The following is a 14,787-nucleotide window of genomic DNA, read 5'->3' on the forward strand; positions in this document are numbered from 1 at the left end:
AGAGCCCACTCTTGGGGCCCTGTAGGGGGCCCTCCCCCTTCCTACAACAGTTATGTCCTGTTCTTTTTTCCTTCTGCCCTCACAATGTCTGCAAAGTAGGTCTGCACCTATGGTCTTATCTATTAATATTAGTTTCTGAGTTCCATCTCTGATTTTTTTTTTTAATCAGTGCTGTGCGACAGTTCTTCAGAAAACCAAGTTTGTCCTCAGCAGTGACTATTACCATTTTGAGTTTACCTACTAAATTTGTAAATTCAGAAATTAAAGTTTTTTTTTTTTTTTTTTTAACTTTTAGCAAGTCTTTTGTTGTTCTTATTATGGACCCTGTGTTCTGGACCTGCTGGGTGTTCCACCATGAGGGGACTGAGGACCCCTCGGCAAGGGCAGGGGTGGTGCACCCTCCAGCCTGGGACGGACGTCACACGGCTAGGAACTGCAGGGCATCGGCCAGCCTGCACTAAGTGGACCACACTTCCTGGATCTGTCCTTGGAGCCAATAAATAAGAGCACACAAAACCGTGACTCCTCCAAGCAACGGCCACTCTGACTGGTGTCCTGCTCTGCCTGCACAAAAGCCTGAAGACACGTCACCTGCCGGGAAAGCCCCATGCATCTGACCAAGGCCAGGGAGAGAGTGAGGCCCCATAGGCCCCACGTGAGAAGAGGGCTTCACCCAGGCCTCAGAAAGCGCTGCCTTCTGTTCCGGGGACCCCATCATGGCTCAACGACCACCTGAAATCCAGAGGTGCTGACCCACCCCTTCCCCGAGAGCCCCGGGGGCACCTGGCAGGCTCAGGTGACCTGTCCGTGACCACCTCATGATTGCTGGGGACCTTCCCTGGACTGGAGTGAGCAAGGCCAGGGAGGCCCTCTGTCTCATGCTCAGAGGTCACTGGGGGCTGAGTGAAGGAGGGGAGGTAAGAGGGAGCCAGGAGCACACACGTCAGCCACCTGCTCAAAAGGCCACAAGGTTGCCTCGTCATGGCAAGGCCAAGAGAACCCAGCAAGTGCTAACTTACACTTCCTCTGAAACCTCAGCATCACAGAGGGTGGAGCCAGTGAAACCGAGTCCCCATAGCCAACAACCTCTGAGAGCCAACAGCCTTGACAGTCCATTACTTTGGGGTTAGTAGGGCTTAAGACACCAGAATTAAAAGGTAAAAAAGTGACGAATGACATACCTGAATGATTTTAGGCAATACATCAACTCCATTCTTAGTGTTCTGTGTTGCAGTTAGATACTTTTTTTCCAAAAAGAAAGTCACCATCCACTTAATGAAGACGACACGAGCTGCCATGTACGGGATCTTTGTGCTGTAAATGCTCTCATTGTCTCGAGTGGTAGTGACATACACAGGCTTTGGTCTCAGGTGGGGGATGTCTGCAGGACAAGAGAACACATGATCAGGTTAGCGAATCTTTTTTTCTTTTTTAATGTGGACCATTTCTAAAGTCTTTATGGAATCTGTTACAATATTGCTTCTGCTCTATGTTTCGGTTTTTTAGCCATGAGGCATGTGGGATCTCAGTTCCCCAACCAGGGATTGAACCTGCACCCTCCGCTTTGGAAGGTGAGATCCTAACCACTGGACCACAGGGAAGTCCCCAGGTTCATGACTCTTAACATCATATAACCCCTAAGAATGTTTCCATTTCTAATTAAATAGACATACATCTGGTTGCTTAAATGCTGCTGTTTAGTTGCTGAGTCGTGTCTGCCTCTTTTGTGACCCCACAGACTGTAGTCCACTAGGCTTCTCTGTCTGCGGGGATTCTCCAGGCAAGAATACTGGAGTGGGTTGCCATGCCCTCCTCCAGGGGATCTTCCCGACCCCAGGGATCAATATACCATGATCCGTATCAAATTACTCCTGAGTTACAGGACCCACAGATGGCCTTTATTGCTCAGGACTCAGGCAAATCTCAGTCTGTACAAATAGTTCAAATCATTTATTGAGAAACTGGAAAACCCTTACAACAAAGTGACTATTAAATATGAAAAAAAAATTATTTTACTTAATCATTGTAAGAGACTGCACACACAGCTATCAGTACTCACCCAGCACAGGCTTGTAGATGTTGGTTGACTTGGTAAACGAGGGAAACAGATGAGGAAGGTAATACTTTCGAAACAACGTAAACAGAAATTTAAACCCAGTCTCCTGATTCTCCTTATGCTTCCACTCCAAGCTTGCGGCCTTCAGATAATAGTCATGGGGGGCGGGGGAGAACATACATATAGTTACACTTCACATTAATGAATATCAGCTGAAATGCTGATACACTGTTAAAACCCCCATCCTAAATGAAACACTTGACAAATAGCATTGACCATCATGTAATAACATCTTAATACTCAAATGATTCCAAGAATGAATACTTCAAAACAAAACAGTAACTACATAAAAAACAGCATTTTTACTGGATATTCAAGAAAGAAAACAATCAAAGCTGATGGTATCTTTTAAACTTGCCCCACTACATCATTCCTGTATTTTTTTCTCCATGTTCCTTGTGATGATTTAACACTCTTTGTGCCCTTAAAATGTTTATCCAGAAGTAGTGCAAAAGATGCAGAAGACAATGGCACCCCACTCCAGTACTCTTGCCTGGAAAATCCCATGGACAGAGGAGCCTGGAAGGCTGAAGTCCATGGGGTCGCTAAGAGTCGGACACGACTGAGCGACTTCACTTTCACTTTTCACTTTCATGCATTGGAGAAGGAAATGGCAACCCACTCCAGTGTTCTTGCCTGGAGAATCCCAGGGAAAAGGGAGCCTGCTGGGCTGCTGTCTATGGGGTCGCACAGAGTTGGACACGACTGAAGTGACTTAGCAGCAGCAGCAGCAGCAGCAGTGCAAAAGAGGCCATTTATAATACACAAGAATTAAAGAAACAATCTCTTGCAAGAATTTCATACCATGTTACCTACATGAAAAAAAAAAAATCATTATCAAAAGGCAAAGCTACAGAATCTTGCAAAGCACACAAAAAAGCAATCCAAAGGCTACATGTGTAACTGAATCACTGCTCTATGCACCGGAAACTGACATGACATTGTAAATCAACTATTTTTCAATTAAAAAAAACAACACCATCTGCAGGCTGGGATAAGCCATTAAGTTTAAAACTCCCATGTGTGAAGACACTGCTTCCCTGTCAAACAGCCAGCTCTGTGTAGGCCCGGCAGGAATGTTGCAAACACTTCCTCTGCAGGGAGCGACCCGCACAGGTCAGGAATCCAAACAGGTGATCGAGAGCCATCTCCTACCACCCAGGGAAACGCGGTGTGAACAGGCCCTTCGAGAGTTCCTACTGGTGGCTGTCATGCTTGTGAGACCACCAAGCTCCAGAGCAAAGCATCCCAACATCCTCCTGACCAGCCCACCTGGAGCACCTGCAGTCTAGGGACGAGGGGCCCAGTGTCCATCACCTGTCAGAATCCCTCCAGGTAAGGCAAGGAGGAAGCTCTGCTCGGAGGACCCACCTGCCCGACAGACCGGGGAAGGAGGGGCAAGTGGACACCGCATACAACCCTGCACACAGCAGAGAGGGCTCACCACCACCCTCTACCAGTCCTCCTCTGCTGGGATCCGGGGTGTTATGGGATCAGCGTGTCACACAGCTCGTTAGTGACACATCTGGAATGAAACCCAAGTCCCCCAGCCCACCCGGGTTCTGGCTACTCTGCTGTTTTTCTGCAACGGATAGAAGGCCAGACCCGACCACTCCTGGACAGATGGGGCTGAGATGTGGGCAGCAGGGGCCCACACGGCCAAGACCCAGGGCTTCCCAGAGGTGAGAGGACCCAGGTTGGCACCCAGGATGCAGGAGTCCTGAACTTGTGGTGCTGCTAGAGGAACCGGGGAGAGAAGAGCAGACGGGGTCACCCTGAGGGACACGATGGGCAGAGGGGGCAGAGGAAACACAGCCTTTAGAGAAAACTGGAAAAGAGGAGGAGTGGGGGGTCATCCCAGGAGCAGAGACCCTGAGGAAGGAGGGGTCCCCAAGTTGTCCAGAGGTCCAGGATGGCCAACACTCGTGTCCTTCTCTGGACCTGACACACCAGACCCTGGTCACCCTGGGCCCCGATTTCACAGTGACAGGACAAAAAAAGGCAGGTGACAGTGAGTGTCATGGGCCCAAGTGGGTGAGGAACTGGATGGGCAGAGGTTACACATCAACTGAAGCTGAAGCTCCAATACTTGGGCCACGTGGTGCAAAGAGTTGACTCACTGGAAAAGACCCTGATGCTGGGAAAGACTGAGGGCTAGAGAGAAGGCGGCGACAGAGGATGAGATGGTTGCATGGCATCACCAACTCAACGGACGTGAGTTTGAGTAAATTCTGGGAGTTGGTGATGGACAGGGAGGCCTGGTGTGCTGCAGTCCATGGGGTCACAAAGAATCGGACACAACTTGGTGACGGAACAACAACACACCAGGTTGTGAGAGGAAGGACAGAGTCTGAACATATGCCCTGGAGAAGCTCAGGGACCAGGGATGTGTTTGCTGAGAGAAAAGAAACAGTAGCATTTCCCAAGCCACATCAATGTCCAGAAATACTGACCGAGAGACACAAATTCCCTGGTGAAATCAGAAGTGAATGATTTGTTAAGAGAAAGGATCATCTGACATAAAGGAGGCTGTGCTAGTAACAGGAAGAGATAATCCACAGATTTCCTTCAGGCCCCTGCCCTTTGCCCATCACTCGGGACCGCCCAGTCAGCCCCGGGGCCTGCTCCTCTCCCATCCATTCTCCTCAGAACAGAGAATGGGGCAGCGGAAGAGCAAACAGGCAAAAAAAGGGAGATAACAGAAACTGCTATACTGGTCTCTGCCCTCAGCTCCTGGCACAGAGGCCCTAGCTCCCTGCTCACTTCTTTGTGACCAGAGCTCTGGGCAACTCTGAAGGGGCTCCCAGATGGGGCTGGTCACCAGCAGGACCAAGCCATGGTTGGAAGCTCAGAATTCTCAGTTCTCACCCTGCCGCCTGCACCACTGTTCCAAGAGGAGAGAAGGGCTGGAAATGGAGTTGATAACTGATCATCTCTCCTGCAAAGAAGCCACCATAAAAATCCCAACAGCCCCAGGTTTCAGGCAGTGTCCGGGTTGAACACATGGACACTCCGGGAGGGTGACGCACCCCCATCCACAGTGACAGAAGCCCCCGCACTCAGAACCCCCCTCACCACAGACCTCATCCCGTGTGTGTCTTCATCCAGCTGTCACCTGTGTCCTTTGCCACACCCTTTCCTAAATGGGCAACTGAACCAATGCTTCCCCCAGTTCTGTGAGCTACTCTAAAATTCACTGAACCTGAGGAGGGAGTCATGGGACCCTTTGATTTGTAGCCAAACTGGATGGAAGCTGTGGGCAACCTGGGACCGGCTACCTGTGACTGGCACTGAGTGGGGGCGGGAGGGATACAGGCCAGAGAACTTTCCTGTGAGATCTGAGACCACCTCGGGGAGGCAGGGTTGGAAGTGAGTGAAACTGTGGCACTGGTATTGCAGAGAATGACTTGGTGATTCAGATGCCCACGCATTTAGTGAGAAGTGTCATATATGAACTGAATAATATGAGATTGTATGAAAGTAAAGGAGGCAGATGGAGGACGGAACTGCTTCCTTTACACACACACACACAGTAGCATGCAGGCCTGGTCTTTGCTGAAGCATCCTAGCATACGTTCTACATTTAGTGAAATATCACATAAAATCACCAAGAAAAAACAAAAGTAAAAAATACGGACAAACAGGAAGAGAAGAGGCCGTGTTTTCTCTTCCCTAGTGAGGATGTGAACACCACTGAATCATCCGTGGTTCCGCTCATACCTGAGTAACCATGTATTTCAACAGCACTTGAAGAAAAAAGCACGTTTGGTCCTCGGCGATCTTCTCCCCTGATACGGCTGGCAGCAGTGGAGTGATTTCTTCCGGATGGATCTTCGCTGCAGAGTGGGAAACAAGGAAAGCTCCTTCACCAAAGTTAAATTTCAAATAGGGCTTTAAAAATGGCCTCTATTAAAATACATGTGCCTATATGGACTGCAGACAAATGGTACTGATTAACCTATTTGCAAGGCCCGAATAGATGCAGATGTAGAGAAGGGACAGGTGGACACGTGGGGAAGGAGAAGGTGGGACCAACTGAGAGAGCAGGACTGACGCATTTATGCTACCTTGTGTAAAATAGACAGGTAGTGGGATGCTGCTGTAAAGCACAGGGAGCTCAGCTCGGTGCTCTGACATGACCAAGAGGGGTGGGATGGCGGGTGGAGTGGGAGAGAGGCTCAAAAGGGAGGGGATATATGTATACTTGTAGCTGATGCACATTGTTGTATGGCAGAAACCAATACAACATTGTAAAGCAATTATCCTCCAATTAAATAATTTTTTTAAAGTGCCTCACTTCACTGTATAGCAGAAACTAGCACAACATTGTAAATCAACTATACTCTGATAAAAATTTTAAAAGGTAAAGCAACATAAAATAACCAAATACAATACAGGTACCAAGCACTGGAACTGCTCACACCGCAGGTCAGGCCACATGACCAGGGGACAGATGCCCACAAAGCCACCTCCCTCACTGGACCATTCCTCACCCTTGCACCTTCTGCTCTGACCAGCCCAAGGTCAAATACCTGTCACTGGGCAATACAGTGATCCGCAGTGACAAAACTTGCCCATTAGGCAAGTTCCTTGAAAACTCCCTGGGCTCAAAAGATGGCATTACTAGTCCCATGAGGCCACCACTGCTCTTCATGAAAACTGCATGAAAATACACATCTGGTGATAAAGAGCCTGGAGCATCAGGGATTTCCCTGGTGATCCGGTAGTTAAGAATCTGCCTTCCAATGCAGGGAACATGGGTTCAGCCCCTGGTTGGAGAGGTAAGGTCACACATGCCACGAGGCAACTAAGCCCAAGCAATGCAACTACTGAGCCCAAGTGCTGCAATGAAGAGAGGGCATGCCAAAACGGAGATTCCGTGCACCACAAGTAAGATCCTATGCAGCTGGACCATAAAGAAAGCTAAGCACTGAGGAACTGATGCTTTTGAACTGTGGTGTTGGAGAAGACTCTTGAGAGTCCCTTGGACTGCAAGGAGATCAAACCAGTCAATCCTAAAGGAAATCAACCCTGAACACATTGGAAGGACTGATGCTGAAGCTGAAGCCCCATTACTTTGGCCACTTGATGTGAAGAGCTAACTCATTGGAAAAGACCCTGATGCTGGGAAAGATTGAAGGCAGGAGAAGGGGACGACAGAGGATGAGACGGTTGACTGGCGTCACTGACTCGATGGACATGAGTCTGAGCAAACTCCAGGAGGCAGCGAAGGACAGGGAAGCCTGGCGTGCTGCAGTCCATGGGGTCGCAGAGTCAAGCACGACTTCATCAATTGAACAACAATAACAAGCCAAATAAATAAATATTTTTTTAAAAAGAGCCAGGGGAACAAATGAACACCCACTTATAAAACAATCGCTGTACGGAAAACAGGCAGCAGTTTGGATGCAGATTTAAATCTCATGAACAGCAACAAAAGCACTTGCTCCAGCCAGACACACCATGTGTCTCTGCTCCTGCCAACAGCTGTCCCCTTCCTTCCCCTCCAGTTTCCTCCACTCCAGTAAATCTCTCCTGTCATCATTTCATATAAAACAGGCTCCAGTTCTGTCAGTTCAAATGTCTGTAAAACAGGAGTATGCAGATGACACCACTCTAATGGCAGAAAGTGAATAAGAACTAAAAAGCCTCTTAATGAGGGTGAACGGGGAGAGTGAAAAGGCTGGCTTAAAGCTCAACATTCAAAATACTAAGATCCTGGAATCCGGTCCCATCACTTCATGGCAAATAGATGGGGAAAAAATGGAAACAGTGGCAGAGCTTATCTTCTTGGGCTCCAAAATCACTGTGAAGAGTGGCTGCCGCCACAAAATTAAAGATGCTTGCTCCTTGGAAGAAAAGCTATGACAAACCTAGATGGCATATTAAAAAGGAGAGACATCACTTCGCTGACAAAGGTCTGTATAGTTAAAGCTATGGTTTTTCCAGTGGTCATGTATGGATGTGAGAGTTGGACCATATAGAAGGGTGAGCACTGAAGAACGGATGCTTTTGAACTGTGGTGCTAGAGAAGACTTGAGGGTCCCTTGGACATCAAGGAGATCAAACCAGTGAGTCCTAAAGGAAATCAACCCTGAATATTCACTGGAAGGACTGATGCTGAAGCTGAAGCTCCAATACTTTGGCCACCTACTTCAAAAAGCTGACTCACTGGAAAAGACCCTGATGCTGGGAAAGATTGAGGGAAGAAGGAAAAGAGAGTGACAGAGGATGAGACGGTTGGATGGCATCATAGACTCAACAGACATGAGTTTGGGCAAACTCAGGGAGATAGTGAAGGACAGGGAAGCCTGGCGTGCTGTAGTCCTGGGGGTTGCAAAGAGTTGGACAGGACTTAGAGACTGAACAACAACAATTCCTCTTCAGAATCCATCCATGAAACCGAGGTTTCTGTTAGGAAAAGGACAGAATGAGGGATTCCTTATCGCAACGTGGAGGGTAGTTTCTGCCTGTTGGATGGGCCAGTATCACTCACCATCAGCCATGTTGGGGCCAGGGTTGATGAGCGTGTCCAGTGTACAGGGCCCCCTGGACGACATGATGGCAGGGAATCCTGGCACCAGGCTAGCAAAAATCAGCACCTGCTCTTCTGCACAGTTCGTCTGAAGTGCTTGAAGCCACAGAAGAAACAGCCGGATTCCTTCACATCTTATCTAAAAACAAAACGAAAGGCAGCAAAATGAAACAGGCAGTCATACTTGTATGAGTGTACTACAGTGCAGCATTGGTTCTGAGGGACAGATCTAGAAGCTCAAAGCATCACTGAAGTCCTGCACCAAGTCCTCCCCTGTGTGACCAGGAAGCAAGGACACTGCAGCCCAGCACAAGGGCCGGAGGAGCTGGGCTCCAGTGCAGCCTCAGCCACTTTCTAGCTGAGCTGTGAGTGTGGAGGACCACTTAACTTCTCCGTGCCTCACCTCCCCAGCAGTGAAGCAGGGGTGATAACAAAGTTTATCACCAAGTGCTCGTATACGGTGAAGTGGACTGGAACTGCCTGGCTCACAGTAACTGCTACCTAAGCATTTCCTAGTAGTTGCATTTTATTCCTTACAGCAATGGTGTCATCAACGCTCGATTACTCATGAAAACCACGCAAAGAGAATCTTGCTCCGGATTTACACCGTGCTTTGGATAGAACCTGTCAGGTCACTGCATTATACACAGGTACCATGTTCTTGAAAATCACAACACTTAGACCTAAAAGGGCCCCACGGACCTGGCTGAGGGGGACAGGCAGCCTCTGGCTTCCCTATCCTGTTCTCCTGATGCCCTCCCCTGGCTCCAAATAGTCGGCATCACCCATAGAAAAACATCAATACAGGCAGATGTGACCTTTTTCCTTCTCTGCACTTAAAACTTTCAGCTTCATCCCATTCCTAGAATTCGTAAACACAGGTAACTCCATTTTTATATCCCTAAATGGCTGGAAAGGTGATGTCAATAAAAGAGATTAAATAAGCAAAAGAGATGGAAAAAAAAAATCAGACGCAGCTGAAAGATGTAGTGAGCTCCGAAAGCAGGCAACTGAGGGGCTGCCTGGTGCCTCTTCAGTGACACCAAAATGGTGCTAATTTCTAAAGAGCCAGGGTTCAAACCAGGCCCAGGGTCTGCAGGAAAGTAAGAGGGGAGGAGAGATGGAGGGAAGGAAGGAGAGGAGGGAAGAAAGGAAAGAAGGGAGGAAGGGAAGGAGAGGAGGGAAGGAAGGGGGAAAGGGGATGGATGGAATGAAAGGAAAGTGGGAAGGACAGAAGGAGGAAGGAAGAAAGAGAGAGGGGGAAGATGGGGGGGAAGATGGAGGGAGGGGAGGGAGGGAAAGCTTGGTTGACTCCCCAGAGAAGTCAAATACACCAAGACAGAACCCCATCAACTGTGATCCCCGGGAGCCCCTCTAGACAAGCCCTGGACTCACCACTGCCCTACCCTGCTCACACCTGCCCAGCAGATAAGTGGTGACTTTGCTGAATACATAATGCGATTCACCGCCAGACAAAAAATATATATATATATCAGGGCTAGATCCCCTGGAGAAGGAAATGGCAATCCACTCCTGGACTCTTGCCTGGAAAATCCCATGGACGGAGGAGCCTGATAGGCTACAGTCCATGGGGTCGCAAAGAGTCAGACACGACTGAGCGACTTCATTTTCACTTTCTATGTATATCTAACCAAATTACATCAAATTTAACAACAGCAAAGTTTCTAGACACTTTGATAAAGTCTCCAATTTTTTAGGTTAACTGTATTTAAAGTAAAGTGAAGTGAAGTCAAAGTCGCTCAGTCGTGTCTGACTCTTTGCAACTCCGTGGACTATACAGTCCATGGAATTCTCCAGGCCAGAATACCAGAGTGGGTAGCCATTCCCTCCTCCAGGGGATCTTCCCAACCCAGGGTTCAAATCCAGGTCTCCCACATTGCAGGCGGATTCTTTACCAGCTAAGCCACAAGGGAAGCCCAAGAATATTGGAGTGGGTAGCCTATCCCTTCTCCAGGGGATCTTCCCGATCCAGGAATTGAACTGGGGTCTCCTGCATTGCAGCTGGATTATTTACCAACTAAGCTATTAAGATAATAAAATATAAATAAGATCAATAATAAACAGAAGATAACAACCTGGTAAGTTTTAGCTATAAGACCATTAATTAAAATAGAAAGGAGAAAATACAGAAAAATCGTGAAACTATAGACAGTTCGTCTCTTTTTTTTTTCCCAACAAGTAAGAGAGCATGAACCTATACAGTTTGAGTGGTTAGGGGCTGTTTAAGCTAATATAAACACCAAAATATATTAGCTTATTAAAGGCACACACGTAAATTAAATAGCTATGAGTGAATTATCTTCCATAAAATATACATCCTGGTTTCTCTTGCTACTTATGTTTCAGGGTCATAAGTATTATTCCGGTATTAAACAGTAGACTGTCATTTTAAAAGGCACAGTCATTTAAAATTAGCCAATTTTAACCTAACTTATACGATCAATCTGCTGCTGCTGCAAAAAAAAAAAAAGAATAATAAACATTCGAGAGTAAGGTTCTGCTGCCCTTTTTCTCCACAAGCATTCTCAAAAATAGCAAAAAATGATTCTGAGACAACTATAGTTTTTAACAAGATTACTGGGGTGTACAGAATCAGAAACATTAGCTCTGAGGCTTAGGCAGGACCTGGGTCAACCCCTTCTCTTTCCAACAATGAAGCTGAAGCAGTCAGCACCTCAGCTGAATAGTAGAATCAAAATCAGAACGCAGGATTCCAAACTCCCAGTCCCAAGCCACTTTCTCCTGAGAAGGTTGAAAATGTCTATCACAGTAAATTATGATGTAAGAACAAAAACTCCAACAGTATTTGTCATATCATTTCTCAATAAAAAACTAAAACTAAGTTAAATGGATTTTAAAGAATTTTTTTTAATGGCTTAATGCTGCCATTTTATGGTATGAATAAGTTTAAAAGTAATGAAAAAAGCCATTACATTTGCATCTAAAATAAATACCTTAATAGAATTTCCAGTGTGTAGAAGCTTCTTTAAAGTTGAGCCTGAAAGTTTAAAAAAATGAATTAGAAATGGAATATATGAATGCATATTTAAGATCTATTTTTAGTTTTAGAAAGAAAAAATGTGCTTATACCACTTTTCAAACATAAAAGTTAGAAGGCTGACCTTCAGAAGCAAAGCAATGTCACAGAAGGAGAGATGTTTTCAGGATAAAAGCATTCTAAGTATGAACTTCTACAAATTCTTTTAAAAGAGTCAAAATGATTTATAGTAAGGTAACCTAAATGCCCACAGTGGATTGATTATGCGAAAATGTTTCTGTCAGGCACAAAATGAATGACTTTTTTAAATCTCTAAAGGAAAACATAATATAAAACTACCGCTCACAAAACATTTTTACAAGAACGTTTTACGAATATTCAGGACAGCATGCCACTCTGCTTGCAATGACAACCACATTTATGGTTTCAGTCCATCTATAAATCACCTTGCAGAGCACTTGGGTCACTGTCGAGGAGAGGGACTCAAAAGTTTGGTCAGAACTACTTCAGCCAAGAGCAAAACCACGGAGTACAGCCTATGGGGTGAGAAGGCTCCTCAGGAGGATGGAGACGTGTACCTGTGACCCTCTGGATGTGTCCATGCCTTTAGCATGGAGACAGCTTGGCAACCCCACCTCAGTATCACATGTGGCCCCTAAATGAGGTCTCAACCTCACAAAGGATATAATCTTTAAAAATGAGAATATACTGGAAGTCTTAAGCTTTTCTTCCAATTTTTTGAGAAAAAAAATATTATTTAGATTTCCTGATGGAGAGTTTTGTGCAATGTTTTAAAACTGGATATCACTTTCCAACACCAACGTAGTTTGAAGAAACAGAGTCAGTGCCTTGACAATTGCTGCAGGTTGTATCTATGTGGACATGCATGTGCACTAAGTCACTTTGGTCATATCCGACTCTTTGCAACCCCATGGATTGTAGCCCACCAGGCTCCCCCATCCATGAGATTCTCCAGGAAAGAATACTGGAGTCGGTTGCCATGCTGTCCTCTGGGAGATCTTCCCCACCCAGGGATCGAACCTGCGTCTCTTACATCTCCTACATTGGCAGGTGGGTTTTTCATCACTAGCACCACCTGGGAAGCCCCATCTATGTGGACAGATACACAAATATCAGCTAAATGCATGCACTTTAGGAATTCATTAGCCAGCTAGTTTTCTGAAGGAACTTTGTATGACTGCTGTTACACCTAATGCTGCGCTCAGAGGAAACTCACCACTATCATGACTAGGCTGCAGCACTAGATTACCAATGGTTTGTGATTAAATGAGGAAGTGCCTGCTTCCCTCTACTCCTATCACCAAAGCATGTCCAGTGATTTGGGGTTCAGGGTCAGCACTGCCTGGGCGGGGCTCTTAGAGCTGAGGCTCAAGTGCCTATGCTAACGGACTATCTCTCCCACACCCACCCACCAACTGGTCCTCATCCCTCGCCTCCCTGTTCATCCGTTTTTGGACAAAGTCCATTCTGCCCCCGTTTAGTTTTTGTTTCATGATGCCTTGGGGGACCTGGTGATGCTTGCCAGGTCCAGCAGACACCTCACCTCCCAGGAGACTGGGGATGAAGTCTGCACAGACAGCTCTCTTCCAAGACATCTGAAAAATCCCCCGTCTTACAACACATCCTCGAAAACACGTTCTCCAGTCATTGTGTGTGACCACCAGGGATTGTCAGTCCTTCCCCATCTTGAAATGAGCCCAGCGTTTTTATTTTAAACTTTCAGCCTACCCATAATTGCCTGTATCCACTCTTCCCTGCACAGGGAGGAGTAAATACATATAAAAAGGACAGACTTTACAAACAGACGCAGGGAATCTGCTCCATTATCTGTCAATAGTCCCCTGCTTTTTAAAATCCTCCTGTTAATTTGTTATAGCCCAAAAGAAAACTAATATATATTTGATCTATTCCATCCTGTTGTATTCAGAAACTCTCAGAACACTTTTAAAATAAGAATATTATAAAGAAAAATGTGTGCAGTGCAGGCACATATCAGAGGGTTTCAACATGAGAACCGGGGAAGAGGATCCAAGATCCTTCCCTGGCCACATTAGGTACTTCTTTGTTTGTTATTTATTTGGCTGCACCAGTCTTAGCTGTGGCATGCAGGAACTATAGTTGAATCATTAGAAGTCTTAGTTGCAGCTTGTGGGATAGTTCCCTGACCAGGGATTGAACCTGGGCCCCCTGCAGTGGGAGTTCAGAGTCTCAGCCACTGGACTACCAGGGAAGTTCCCACATTATGTATTTCTTAAAGGCCCTAAGTTCACAGAGATATTTCTACTTTTACTTTACCATTACGAAATCCATTTCATTCTAACTTCAAAAAGTTTCTGTCTACATATCATTCCTATTTGGATGTTTAAACTCCTCATTCAAACTATAATTATCCCCAACCCCATCACTGCATGTGTCTTTTCAACCCTAATGATTGCCACTAGATTGACACACGTGTAAAAACAACAAATAAGTACACTAAAGTAGTTGAAAAATACTTAAAAATTAGAAAGCTCAATATTGAAAGATGAAAAAGTATTAAAACTCACGTTAGCTTAAATGTTTATCACACAGAATGTATTGTAATTTTACTTTCCTGACTTTAATGGAAGCAAATTAATCACTGCTTTCAAAAATCTACTTCTTGGCTTATCTCATTTTCGACTGCAAGACTTTCAATACTTCAAAATCTCTTCCAATGAAGTGGAATCCTTTAAAGGTCTTTAAAAGATATTTAAAAGATAACAAAGACATTTTGAATCTAACATTGACATTATAAAATTCTTCTTTATTTTTAATTTAAAAAAAAAAAAAAAAAACCCTCCCTGTGTGTGTGTGTGCATCATGCCTCAAACCAATGAATAAGCAATGGCAGTATGACACCAGAGGAGCGATAAGAACGTGGAGAAATGCCAAAAGGGTGGTGCACAAGCTCTGCCGAAAGTGCCAGTGGAGCAAGGGCACAGGACCTCCCGGCACTGAAACATCGGAGAACAGGGGAGCAGCAGTCCACTGGAGGAAACTGACATTAACAATTTTCTCAGAATGAATCAAGGGCCTAAATGTGAAACATACAACTACACAATCTCTAGGAGAAAA

General features: G+C 45.8%; 1 protein-coding gene across 5 annotated transcripts in view; it reads right to left on the bottom strand.

The window, feature by feature from the left end:
* The window catches only part of RALGAPA2 (Ral GTPase activating protein catalytic subunit alpha 2), a 290,293-nt gene that overhangs the window by 216,471 nt on the left and 59,035 nt on the right, over positions 1 to 14,787 (bottom strand). For all 5 annotated transcript variants that reach the window (XM_019973256.2, XM_070801052.1, XM_070801051.1 and 2 more), the window contains exons 5-9: positions 11,627 to 11,670; positions 8,613 to 8,790; positions 5,837 to 5,952; positions 2,060 to 2,198; positions 1,182 to 1,381 (exon numbers count right to left, since the gene is read on the bottom strand). In XM_019973256.2, the coding sequence (XP_019828815.2) occupies positions 1,182 to 1,381; positions 2,060 to 2,198; positions 5,837 to 5,952; positions 8,613 to 8,790; positions 11,627 to 11,670 (677 nt within the window). The remainder of the gene's footprint in view (positions 1 to 1,181; positions 1,382 to 2,059; positions 2,199 to 5,836; positions 5,953 to 8,612; positions 8,791 to 11,626; positions 11,671 to 14,787) is intronic.

The sequence above is a fragment of the Bos indicus genome, chromosome 13 (assembly GCF_029378745.1).
Source record: "Bos indicus isolate NIAB-ARS_2022 breed Sahiwal x Tharparkar chromosome 13, NIAB-ARS_B.indTharparkar_mat_pri_1.0, whole genome shotgun sequence".
NCBI lineage: Eukaryota > Metazoa > Chordata > Mammalia > Artiodactyla > Bovidae > Bos > Bos indicus.